Genomic DNA, 12844 nt, shown 5'->3' with positions numbered 1-12844 from the left:
ATAGGCTTGCACTTTCCCGTTCTGTTGCTTTCAGCCTGCCCGTGTCACGGGCCGGGGAGCGAGCTCCGTGGGCCGCACGCTATCTGTCCACTCCGACCGCCCCCGTCTCCAGCCGGCGTGTGGGCAGCACTTCCACTTGAGGCTTAACCAGGGCGGCCGCCTCATCGTGTGTTTCTTCGTTTTCCGTTTCTTCGTCTGCTCTTCTTGCCTTCCCGTGGCGATGTGTGAGGACTCCGACTTGACTCATCCGTAGCGTTTCTCCAAGTTCTGTGCAGCTGTCCGCCCGGAACCGTGGGTTCCTGCCCAGCGCTCCGGTGCGTGGGGTTTGCTGCCCCACAGCAGTGAGAGACTTGCCTCCTCGTGGCCCCCCTCGCTGCCCCCCGGCCCTGTCTCCAAGTGTCTGGAGGATGGGAGGGGGCGCTGTGGGCGTTTCAGTCATCAGGGGGCGTTCACCGCGGGTGAGGAGGACCGTCCGTCGTAGGGACCCGATTTCTGCTCTCGCCACAACACGCTGCCCTTCCTGCTGTGGCCGGCTTCCCCCTCGCCTGACTTCCCCTCCGTCTGAGAGCTTCCTTCAGCTGCTCCCTGAAGCTGTGTCAGCTACAAAACCCCTCTGCCTGCCCCATCATGGGGTAGCCTTCATCCCTTTCCTTCCACACACTCTGGGGCCACACTTCCGTGGTGTTCTCACTTCCAGAACCTTCGTGTGCTCTTCAGGGCTGCTCGGGGCAGCGGGTGCTGTAGGGATGCAAAACCGGGCCCCTGGAGCCTTGGCTGGGAGGGGGGACTCTGGCTCACCCGACACAGAGCTGTCCCTTGGCCTCAGTGTCCCCCCTCCCCGGGCCAGGCTGTGTCTCTGGGTGAGGAAGGAGAGCGGGGTCCAGTCACTGGTTTCCGGGGACTCCTGGTCCGTCCCCTTACTGGTTTGGCCACAGGCCTTGTCTTGGAGAGACCCACTCAGCCCAGGAGAGGATTGAGCCTAGGCTGTTGCTAGGTGGGGGGTTGGGAAATGCATGCCTGTGTCACCTTCTTCTATTCCGGGGTGGGAGTGGGGGCCATAAGCTGCCTCTGCTGCTGCTTGTCCCCGACTTGGCCTTGGGGTCCCCAGCAGCTTACCACCTCTGTCACTCTTTGGGATCCCTGTGCCTGCCTCTTGCTCTGTCCCCAGGGTTGAAGCTGTATTTAGCAGGGGGAGGGGAGAGCCCGAGCTACCTGTTGTACACAGACTCTTGGTCATCTGATTGAGTGACTGCCTGTTCTAAGCGAAGTGATGGTCACAGGACCTTGGGCCAGAGAAGACCTTTTTCTGTGACAAGCCGAGTGACTGCCTCACGCTGGAGCCCTAAGATGTGGGTGGGACTCTGGGGCAGCCGGCCTGTCTCAGCCTCGCAGCCTGGGTGCTCAGTAGCGCCTCCACGCAGCAAGGGCCGGTGGGCAAGGAGCCCAGGACACACTGGCTCCTTGGCAGTGCATTGCCTTCCACTGAGAGGCACTGAGGGGGTGGGCAGGGGGGTGCAGGCAGATAGCTGCCCCCCCTTAAGGGACAGGAAGAAACAGGGTGAGGGGAGAGACCCCCAGTGGGACACCAGGAATCAGACCCCACTGAGAGCCCTGCCATTCCAGTGATGGTTACCAAGTGGGTGGGGGTGGGTATGCCAGCCTTTTGGAGTAGAAACCGGAAAAGCTGGGGACGAGACCCGGGAGCTGGCCCCAGGGACCCGGCGGAGCCCAGTGACCTCTTGAGACTGAGTCTTCTTTCTCCTGCTCAGGCCGGATGTGTCCGACCTCCCCAGGGGCCAAGCCTGGTGACCTCACAGCAAAGGGGTGGGGGCTGCACCAACCTTGAGGGGGCTCTGCAGGCCTCACAGGACTCAGAGCTGAGACTCAGAGCCCGTCCCAGGCCTTTGGCCCTGAGGACGTGGCCACCGCCTCCCAGGTTGTTACCGCCCGGTGTCTCGGTCACTGAGTGGAAGCGCTTCTGCAGGGGCGGGGCTGGCAGGCGATGCCTGGTGGACGAGAGCAGAGGAGGGGAGACCCGAGAGGCCAGTCCACTTCCTTCCACTGACTCAGAACGTGCCTCCCCAGGCCCAGCTCTGTGCCGGAGGAAGGTGGGAGGTGGGGAGCGTGGGCACAGATGGCTGGGACCCTCTGCGCCAAGTCTCAGGTCGTCCTGCCCAGCACCCACCAGCCTGCTCTGTATCCCGACCCCATCTTCCCTGCTGTGGCCTGTGCCCCCCACCCCACTTTTGCTGGGCCTGCATGTGGCACCTGAAAGGTGTGACCTGGGTCGCCCTAGGCAGAGGCTGTGTCCCAGCCCCCAGATTTCTGGCCTTGCTACCAACTCGCCCTGCTTCCCTTCCCCCTGCTCTGCAGGCCCCCTGAGAGCCACCTCCTCCGACAGGCACCCCCTGCTCCCCCACACACCCCTCGCCTTGGAAGCCTGTAATCCCTAGGGCTGAGTCACTGCCGGCAATCAGAGCAGGTCAGTGTGCCTCCTGGTGCAGGTGGGCGCAGCAGGGGGCTACCGGGTCCTGCACCCTGCGGTGAGCAACCCAGAGACCGGCTTCCCGGAGGCCTCGCCTGTGAGTAAGTCTAAATGCAGAGTCCAGACAGAGAATAACCACTGTTCTGGCCTTCACTTCCCACGGCAGGATCCCCTGCACGCAGCCACAGAGCTACGTGGTAGCACACCTTTCCCAGAGCCAGCTACCCCCCAGGTCTTTCCACGTACAAGATCGTTCTGCCTTGCACGGACAAACATCCCTGAGCAGTGCCTAGAGCTGTGTGTTAACCTCGCTGTTCAGGTCATCCTGCCGCGCTGACCTGTTTGACTTTCTCCGCCGTTGGATTTTATGTTTTCTATTTACCGTGTCTCCCTGTCTGCCCTCTCTGTCCTCTGTTCGGCCGATGAGGGTTTCAGCATCCTCTTTTCTTCTCTGTCGCTTTGGGAGCTGCAGAGTGCGTCCTTCTGGCAGGTGTTGAGATATTTAGCTATAAATTTTTGTCACAGAGTTGAAAGTCATTCAATGTTTCCCCCCTCTTCTTTCACAAGGTGGGCCTTCCCACCAAACACAAGCCCCTGCAGCCTTTGTTACTGTTTTTAGAATTTCAGCTCTGGCTGTTGTGGCTCAGTGGATTGAGCACTGGTCTGTGAACCAAAGAGTCGCAGGTTCGATTCCTAGTCAGGGCACATGCCTGGGTTGTAGGTCAGGTCCCCAGTAGGGGGCAAGCGAGAGGCAACCACCATTTGATGTTTCTCTCCCTCTCTCCTTCCCTTCTCCTCTCTCTAAAAATAAATAAAAATCTTTTAAAGAGAGAATTTCAGTCTGGCTCTTTGTAGCACGAAATTAGTTACTATTTTCACAGTCCACGTGAACTAAATTAACCAACGTATTTCTGTGTTCACTGTGTTCCTTGCATCTTCTCTCTCCCCGGGCCGACTTCTTGCAGACATTCCCTCTTTGGCAAGTCTTTCAGGGGTATCTTGTCGGGGGAAGTCTTTCCTTGACTCTGCACAGCTGAAGCTGCCTGGGCTTTATGCTCACTCGTTTTTTTTTAATGCTCACTCTTGGGTGAGCGTTTCGCTGGCTGTGGGATTCCAGGAGGGCAGTGGTGTCCGTTCAGCCCGTGAACATCCTCATCCAGACGACAAGAAATCTGCCTTGTGGTTGGTCTGTCTTGTGGCCTCGGCGGCTCCTTAGAGACGCCCTGTGTCCTCGGAGGTGCTGTAGCTGCATGTGGGGCATCGAGTGGAGCTGGCGTTTGGTTGGCCTGCGGGGCATTGGTTTGAAGATTCGTATCTCTCCTGGTTTTTGAAAGGTTTTAGCTGTTACCTTTCAGAACACCCTTTCTGCATCATTCCTTCCGTTCTTTTCCAAGCGCTGGCTGGATGTTGCGGAGTTCCTCCGTCCATCCTCTGCACTTCTTACCTGCGACTTCTTATTTTCACCTGTGTCCTGGGTTTCTGGGCCACGTTCTCAGTAACATGTTCTGAACAAACTAACTCTGTTTTCAGTGTGCCCGACCGGGTGTCTGCTGTCTGCGGGGTATTTGACTGTGACCTTGACGCCTCTCGGTTCCCTGACTGACCCTTTTTTTAAAATTTATTAGCCCTGGCTGGTGTAGCTCAGTGGATTGAGCTCGGGCCTGCAAACCAGACGACCGCGGTTCGATTCCCAGTCAGGACACATGCCTGGGAAGGGAAGGAGAGGGGAAGAGAAACATCAATGCATGGTTGCCTCTCGTGTGTCCCCTGCCGGGAACTGGCCTGCGACCCAGGCATGTGCCCTGACTGGGAATGGAACCGTGATCGTGTGGTTCGCAGGCCTGCGCTCAGTCCACTGAGCTACACCAGCCAGGGCCGACCCCTTTTTGTGACCACCTGTTGCTGCTGTTTCACTGAAGCCAGTTTTGCTTCCCTCACTTTTGTTTTCCTTGATGGTCCTCAGCATGCGTATCGGACAGTTATTTTCAGAATCCTTTGTTATTTCCGTTTCACCCGGAGTTGTTTTATGTCTCCCTGGTTGACTTTTTCCTTGCTTGCCTTTATTAGTGTCAGTTTGGCTCATGTTTGGGGGATCAGGTTGGTAGGTCCATCCTGAGCAGATGTTTCTTTCTCTTCAATTTCTCGTCTTCCCCCGCCCTCCCCCGCCCTCCCCTCCCTCATTTTCCAGCTGCCTTCCCCTGGCCTCCTGGAGGAAGGTTGGGGACAGTGGGGACTGAGTCCCTGGGGAAGTTACAGTTGCTTCCCCCCACGTGTCTGGGCAAGCAGCTGGGAGCCCCGCCCCTGTCCCTGCCTCCTTTTAGTGGCAGTCACGTGGAGGTGGCTCTCTGATTTTTTACTGCAGCTGTGCCTTTTAAGTTTCTCTTATTAGAGTTTATCTGTGGGCTGTATGGGACGACTTGAAAAGTGAACTTAAAATGCCATCTACTTTGTAAGCTTTAAATATTTCCTTTTATTGTAAGCCCGTTAAAAACAGAAAGCCACTGTAAATTTTCAGTTTCCTGGAATGCAGTGGGTTTGGAGGTTAATTTGTAAAATGAAACTGACCCAAATGTGAGCTCCGCCAAACAAGTTTTCTCCACAGCAGCGGGCTCTGCCGGCAACAAAGAATCAGTCCCGCCCCCCTTAAAAGTTGGAGGCAGTAACATTTCCAAGTTTCTCCCCTTGGAAGCCTTCTTGCTAGTTGGAGTTGGTTGTTAATTTTTGATAAACTGTTTTATTGACCCAGAAAAGGGCACAAGTTATAAGTGTTCAGCGTGACAAATGCATGCACGTGGACACACCAGTCTTGAGCAGCCGTGCGGCTTGGGGAGGGCGTTACCCCCACTCCATGGTAGGAAGACGAAGGGCTGGACAGGTTCGGTGTTTCTCCGAGCTTCCCAGCTCGGCAGAGTCATCCAGGGAGGCCCCCGCCAGGCCTCCTGGCGCTGTCTTCAGGGAACAGGTGCGGGGCTGGGGTGGGCTGGGGTGGGGGGCAGAGCTGGAAAGGTGGGGAGTGCCCGCTGGGAGCAGAGAAACAAGAGGCTGAGGCAGGAACCCCAAAGACCCGGGAGGGCGTGGGGGCCGAGGGGCGGTGAGCCTGCCCCCACCCTTCCCCGGACCAGCCACCCTGCCTGCAGAGTGGGGACTGTCATTCTCCTCCCCCAGGCTGTGGGAGGTCACAGTACAGCTTTGTTTGTCTAATTGGAGATCTTCAGATGGGGTGGTTTAGGTTTTCATTTTCCCAAAAGGATATATTTTAAGACACACACTACTTGCTCACCGGTATTTTATTTTTAAGAACATTTTCTCACGTGGGGCCTTTACACACACAGGAAAACTGAGAAAAAAGACCAGGCCCTTGAACATCTTCAGCTGTATTTTAAAAAAACGCACCTCGCCTCCTTGCATTGTCCCCACTTGCCTCGTTTTGCCTCTGGCAGGTGAGGACTGGTCACAGGCTGGCCCCGGTCCCCAGCAGGTGTCTGTGACTCTGAATGGGGGTGGGCAAAGCCCCCTTCCAGGGCGACCAGTCTAGGTCTGGGGGCTGAGGACACGGGTGTTCAGCCCGTTTAGCAAATAAAAATACTGGAAGCCCAGGTCTGTCAACTGTCAGAACACACACACACACACACATTTAGTGGATGTGCCGACACTGCATGGGGCACACTTGACACCACAAAAGTCATCGTTGCCTAGCCGAAGTGCAGATCCAAGCTGGCAGCCCGGCTCCATCTGGCGGCTTGGCCAAAGGGCACTGTTAGAAGACGGGAGAGCCAGAGGGCGCAGGCGGAGCCCACCGGACTGGAGGCTCCCACCACCGCTCTGTGACCCTCGGCCAGCTGCCGCTGCTCCGCCGCCGCTCCTGGGCTGCCCGCCCGGTCTGGCAGGCCCTGTGTTTATTGATGTTTCTAAGGAAAGCAAATCAAGGTTGGCTTCCCCCTGAGCACCGTGATGCCATCACTCTGTGACAAGGGGAGACACCTGGCTTCCTCTCCGCCTGTGAGTCCTGTGTCCTATGTCCTGTGTCCTGTGTCCTGTGTCCTGCGTGGGGCTTGGGTTGCAGCAGGCTGGTCCCATAGGCTGCTTTCACCCCTTGTCCAACCTGTGCCAGGCCTCTGCACGCGCCCTGTGGGTGACTCCCACCCTCATGCCTCACCCATGCTGGGGACGCAGGGGCCACAGTGAGACCGGCTAACTACACGAGGCACGCTGCCCACTGGACCCCCAACAGCCCAGATGGGCAGCGTTATCCCCACTGAGCAGAAGGGGAAACCGAGGCACAGAGGTTCCGGATCCTGCACTGGAGCATCAGCGGATGCCCAGCAGCCCTGGAACTGCAGGACGGACCTCTGGCTCCCTCCAGAGGTCCAGGGTCTCAGCCCGGGATCAGTGAGAAAGCTCCACCCCTCCCACTCCCCTGGTTCTGACTTAATAGCCTGGGTGGGGCCTGGGTGGGTGGCTTTGAAAGCTTCCTGGTGATCCCATTGGACAGAGCAGCTGCTGCTCTGGAGAGGGGGTGGGACTTGCTCACCTTCCCTGAGTCAGTCCAATTCTCTCCATCTGCAGCGGAGAAGCCCACCCTGGGCCCCGACCTGGTGTGAGGCTGCCTAGGTGTTTACTTGATTGATCTCTATTTTCCTTACCAACAGATACGCTTTGGAGGGCAGGGACCATAATGACTAATCAAAATATATGTTGAGTCAGCCAATGAAGAAACAGCCGACTTCCTGGAACAAAGCACACGGGCCTTTTAAAACTCTTGCCCTGGGTGCCAAAGTGCTTTCCGGAAACGGGAGCGTGTCAGCTTCACTGCACTCGAGACGTGCAGCCCGTGCCCTCGGGAGGCCTCCGCCACCCAGCAGGTTCCAGGAGCAGTGCGCAGTGGAGATGCTGGGCTGCGCAGGGAGAGAGCGGCAGAGCCTGGCGAAGTCACGGGGCCGCACACGCGGGTGACCAGGCCCCTCCTGGGTCCGAAGGCAGGAGCCGTTGTTCTGGCTGGCCTGTCATCGCAGCAGCCGAGTCAGACCCCTCAGTCCTGGAGGCCTGGGGGGAGGACGAGAAAGAAACTGACGGAAGAGAGAGGAGGTGCACAGGGGCACAGAGCCCAGAGATGGGGCAGAAGGCAGGGATGCTAGTGGCCTAGGGAAGTCTCGGACCTGCTCACGCCCTAGAAGCGTTCTCTGGGGGCCTCGCTTGCTTATACTCCTCATTCCTAGACTGGAAAAAGGCAAAGTCTGGGGCTCTGACCTGACCCCCACACGGGCCTCCCTGTGCAGGGTGGCTTCTAAGCCAGTCCTGGTGACCCCTGCCTCCCGGTATTCGTGGGCTGTCTCTTCCACAGTCAGATGGAAGATGACCATTTCCGTCTTGCCAGCAGTCTGTTCCTGCTACTGGCTGTGATGCACATGTGGCTGTGGGCGGAGCTCCACGGGGCCAGGAAATCAGTTACAGCTGCCAAGAACCGTGGCCTTCAGGCTAGGAGCCTCCAAGGAGCTCGGACATGGATTCCTCCCCAGTGGAGCCTGCAGATGAGTCGACCATAGCCTGCGAGGTTCTCTGAAGCTGAGCACCTGGCTAAGACGAGCTCAGGTTCCTGACCACAGGAACGGTGAGGTGATGAACACATCTCGTTTGGAGCCCCCCGGAGACATTTGTTACACAGCAGTAGCTAATGAATACATTCCCCNTGGGCGGAGCTCCACGGGGCCAGGAAATCAGTTACAGCTGCCAAGAACCGTGGCCTTCAGGCTAGGAGCCTCCAAGGAGCTCGGACATGGATTCCTCCCCAGTGGAGCCTGCAGATGAGTCGACCATAGCCTGCGAGGTTCTCTGAAGCTGAGCACCTGGCTAAGCCGAGCTCAGGTTCCTGACCACAGGAACGGTGAGGTGACGAACACATCTCGTTTGGAACCCCCCCGGAGACATTTGTTACACAGCAGTAGCTAATGAATACATTCCCCACAACACGCAGGTCTCAGGATGGTCGGACTTTTAGTGTCTCAAGGCTCCAAGTTCAAGGATTACCACCCCATAAGTCCCCTCAGATCCAAAGAGAGGGGACACAGGAGGAACGCTAAGGTTACATTGTGGCTATTTTGGGGAAACATGTTCAGACCCAGCGCCACCCCCGCCACAGGCCACAGTTCACATCCCTCCCACCTGCAAACCATGCTCCTCGGCCCCAGGAAACCTCCAGGGCTGTCCCTCAGGGTTTGGGGCTCCTCCTTGGGGGGCAGGACCTTGTCATGGGGGCCCTCCCACCCCATGGCGCTGCCTGCCGAGTCACACCTCCTGTCTCCTGAGAAGACCAAGTTCATGGCCGAAGAGCTGTCTCAGCCTATCTCTTTCCCCCAAAGGCCGGAGTCCAGAAGCCTGTTTGTTTCGTTCTGTTCTAACCCCGTTTAGTCCAACAACCTGAGTCTGTGGAAATTTGGGGCTGCCTATGCACTTAAAATCCCTCCAGGAGCCCTAGCTAGTGTAGTTCAGTGGATTCAGCACGGGCTGGTGAAGTAAAGGGTCACTGGTTCGATTCCCAATCAGGGCACATGCCTGGGCTGCAGGCCAGGTCCCCAGTAGGGGACACATGAGAGGCAACCACACATTGGTGTTTCTCTCCCACTCTTTCTCCTTCCCGTCCCCTCTCTCTAAAAATAAATGAAAAAATATTTTTTAAAAAATTCCTCCAGGAGATGAAAACCTTCCCCACAAGACTTAAAACAAAAAACAAAAAAGTGACCTTTCTGGGCTAAGCAGTGAGTACAGAGTCCCCAGATGCAGTCCCGCCTGAGTTCCTGGTCTGGTGACCTTGTGACCCGTCTGTCACTGTGGATGAGCCGAATTTGCCTGGGATTACTGGCTGAAGCCTGCAGTTCACGTCTGGGTCCACGAGTTGTGGTCTAGTTCTGTGTGACATGTCTAATGACACTTGTTCACCACCACGTTGTCACACAGGGCAGCTTCACTGCCTAAAAGCCCTGTCCATCCCTCCCCCCAACCCCCCCGAGCTCCTGGCCATGTCAGATTTCTGTCCCCATGTTTTGCCTTGTGGATGAGGTAGGGGCCACACGCTAAGACCAACAAGCTTAGAGGGGGAAGTTAGAGGAACCTACTGGGGTGGTCTGAAGGGAAGAATCCCTAACCAAGAGCAGGTCACGGCACGGAGTCCCGTCCAGGGCCTGTGGCTTTCTTGACAAAGGTCACCCTTTACCTTTGACGTTGTCTATCTTTGTGCATCTAAGACAGAATACCTTGGAAATGTCAGCGCCATCCTCGTTCCCAGACCCCTGGGAGGCACAGCCTGGGCGCTGGAGTAGAAGCTGGAGCCAGAGCCCGGGCCACGGCGTTACCTTGTGGCCCACATGCCACCTCTGTGTGCCGTGAGCGGTCCCTGCTACCTCTCCGTCCCCGCCGACGTAGAGGAAAGCGAGTGTCTCCGCGTTTTACTCTGTCTCCCATCCCAGAGGTTTCCCTGCTCTGCTTTCTCTCACCCCCTGATCTCCCCACCCCGCCCCCCGTGGATTTCACGTCACCCCCGTGCGCCCCGCTCTGGTTCCCACGTGTAAAATAAGCCGCACAACTGCCGGTCTCCCGAGCACTCGCTCAGCTCGTCGAGGTTTTGCTTCCCTGCAGTTGTCAGTTTGGCTCTAATAAACTCTTACCAGACTTCTTCTGAGGCTGGCGCTCTTTCGCGGATGTCACGGAGCCACCATCACACAGTAGGGAGCCTCTTCTGGCGGCTCTCGGCACCTCGAAGCTGCCTGCGACCAGCCCTTCTCTGCCGAAGCCTGAAGCCAGGAGCCCGGAGCCCGGGAGGCACCTTTGCTGTCTCTCCCAGGTTGTGATACAGACTCTCACGGTCCCAGGTGGACTTCTGAGAGTGCCTGGCTGGCCACCCCCGATTTCTCCTGGTTCCACTTGAAGGCAGAGCCTGCCCCTAGCTCCCCGGGCTCCTGGCATGTCCTCACAGGCAGAGCCAGGCCCCGCCTTCAGCGTTCCGCCCAGAAAAGCTCCTCTCTGGGTCCTCCAGCTCCCCAGGTGGACCCGGTCCATTGTCCCTGTCGCAGCAGGCGGCGATTCTGCCAAACCCTCTGCCCCCAGAAATGAAGGTCCCCTCTCCTCCGCGTCCCACAGCGTCCTTGGTGCTTTTCTCCGAACCCTCACCAGCCCTGGGAGGCTGCCGGGCGTCTGCCCAGCGCCACCTCCTGAGCTGGCGCCACCTGCTTTGGGGCTTGGCGGCAGCATCGTTCATGCTGAAGCACTTCGCGGACGTGCTCCCCCAACCACCGCGCCGCCTTGCGAGCCGCCTGAGGTGTTATACTGATCCCCACGTGCAGGAGTGGAAACTGAGGCTCAGAGGACTTGCGTGACGTGTTGCAGATCGCAGGGTGTGGGAGGGAGCTGAGTGTTGAAGAGCAGTTTTCGGAAGCTGAGGACAGTGAGTGAAGGAGCAACAGCGTGGACGGGCCGATACCACGGACGGAATCATTTCCCACGATGGTAAGAGGTGAGAGAGTTGGGTGCACTCTGTTCGAGAAGGTGGGTGATCACATCATATATGAGCATTACATCACATATGAGTATTTCAGGGAGTTCATGAAAAGTTAAACTAAACACTTTGTGCTTAAACAATTGCCTCCGTGCCTCCTGAACATGCACTGGTCCGGACGCCTCATTCCCACCCCACCCTCTGCCTGTGCTTCCCTCCCATTTCGAAGACTGTTAGATGCAGGCATTCCTGGGTGCCCAGGTCCATGGGAATGACCACCCCCAGGCACAAGTGTGAGCCCCGAGGCACTGAGATGGGGCAGACCCAACATGCTAAGCACCAGAGGTTCCCCTTGCTTGCAGGGCCTGCGTCTCCTGGAAGCACACACTTGTACCTAGGCACCTCTGACTGGAGCTGAGGATCGGGACCGACGCTGACAATGCGCCCATTACACAGATTCTCAAGAGGCAGCTGCATTTGGGAACCGCAGGCCTCAGTGTCAGGGACGTGTCGTCATGCTCCTGGCCAGATTTGGAACACAGCTAAGCCTCTGGCTTGGCCAGAGCAGAATGTGCATGTGTTGCAGCAAGTGGCAATTGGGTGGGGGGGGGCGGGGGGGAGCCTGGGGGCGGGGTGGACAGCCCAGACTCCAAGTCCCGCTGTTCGCCCTTCACCCAGTTTCCCAGGCCGGTGGATGCTTTCCTCCGTGAGCCCCGCCCCTCCCTCAGCCTCTGATCCCCAGATGAAGAGTTGGAGGTGCCCCGGGTGGGGTCTGTGTCCACTCTGGTCCAATCAGCTCTGGTCAGGGGTTGGGGAAGGTCGTGGGGCGGGCTGTCCCTCTGCAGGGCCGTGGCAAGGGACGTGAAGGAGGGGGAAAGGGCAGCGGTTTTGGAGCTGGTGATCCTGCTTTCTGTGTCCTGGGTGCTATTTGGTATGGCGGGCAGGGGCAGGCGGTGTTGTGCCCCTTCTGAGAGCTTATGTGGCTTCCCAAGTCACCTTCCCACCCGTCCTCATCTGGGGACCTTGGATGGCAAACCTGGAAGTGCCCCCACGCCGTGTGTACCCCTTGGCACGCTCCGCGACACATTGCATCTTCAAGGTTCATTCACGCCACCTCATCACTGTAGCTACCGGGCAAATCCCTACTCATTCTTTAAGACCAAGTTTTGGCATCACCCCAATAAAACTCTGACACCACCCTCTAGACAAGATTCGTCACTTTGTATCTGTGCATAAAAATCCCGTTTAAGATGGAAACTTTCTGTAAGGACCCAAGAGTAGAATCATTCTGCACAAGTTTTGCCTGGGAATGCACACACCCACCGCGGCCGTATTACCCGCGGCCGGAAGACGCGGGGCCCTGTGCTCTGCCGCTCTATGTGGAGGCTTGGTCCGCGCACCGTAATGGCGCGGAGAGGCGCACGGTGCTTTTCAGGTGGAACGGAAATTACCACCTGGTCCCACGCACCCATTTTCCAGGTGAGTTCACCAGAGGAGTCGATGCAGTCTGCGCTTTTGATTACCGGAAAGGTAGCGGGGGCAGGCAAGGTGCCTCGCCTGCCCCGTCCTGCCCTGTCCCGCCCTGCCGCTAAGCCGGCGCCCCGCTCCGACCCCCCCGGGCTGTGCCCGCTGCGCCACTGCCTAGCCCCGCGGCTGTTTCCTGCGCTCGCTCCTCCTCCCGTTGCCACCTGGCAGGCCCCGCCCTGCCCCAACTCCCAAAAGGAAAGTGGCAGCGACGCCCTGGAACGAACCATTGGTACCTAGGGGGATGGGCGTGGTGGCCGGCGCGCTGGCAACACGGCCACACCCCCACGTTCGTGCAACCTGCGTCCGGCTGCAGCGCGGGGACAGCGGGGACGAGTCGGGCTGAGCCG

At 58.0% G+C, this 12844-nt stretch overlaps 1 protein-coding gene across 2 annotated transcripts in view; it reads left to right on the top strand.

Moving 5' to 3' along the window:
- SEC14L1 (SEC14 like lipid binding 1) overlaps nucleotides 1-7183 on the top strand; it is a 62303-nt gene extending 55120 nt beyond the window's left edge. For both annotated transcript variants that reach the window (XM_037064626.1, XM_037064633.1), the window contains one exon: nucleotides 7135-7183. In XM_037064626.1, coding sequence (XP_036920521.1) covers nucleotides 7135-7168 — 34 coding nt within the window. In that variant the 3' untranslated portion in view covers nucleotides 7169-7183. The remainder of the gene's footprint in view (nucleotides 1-7134) is intronic.
- Nucleotides 7184-12844: the final 5661 nt, after the last annotated feature.

Source organism: Sturnira hondurensis, unplaced genomic scaffold (genome assembly GCF_014824575.4).
Source record: "Sturnira hondurensis isolate 20B ecotype Veracruz unplaced genomic scaffold, ASM1482457v3 Scaffold0001221, whole genome shotgun sequence".
Lineage (NCBI taxonomy): Eukaryota > Metazoa > Chordata > Mammalia > Chiroptera > Phyllostomidae > Sturnira > Sturnira hondurensis.
The sequence above is the reverse complement of the archived record's forward strand: the minus strand, read 5'-3'. Positions and strand labels throughout refer to the sequence as shown.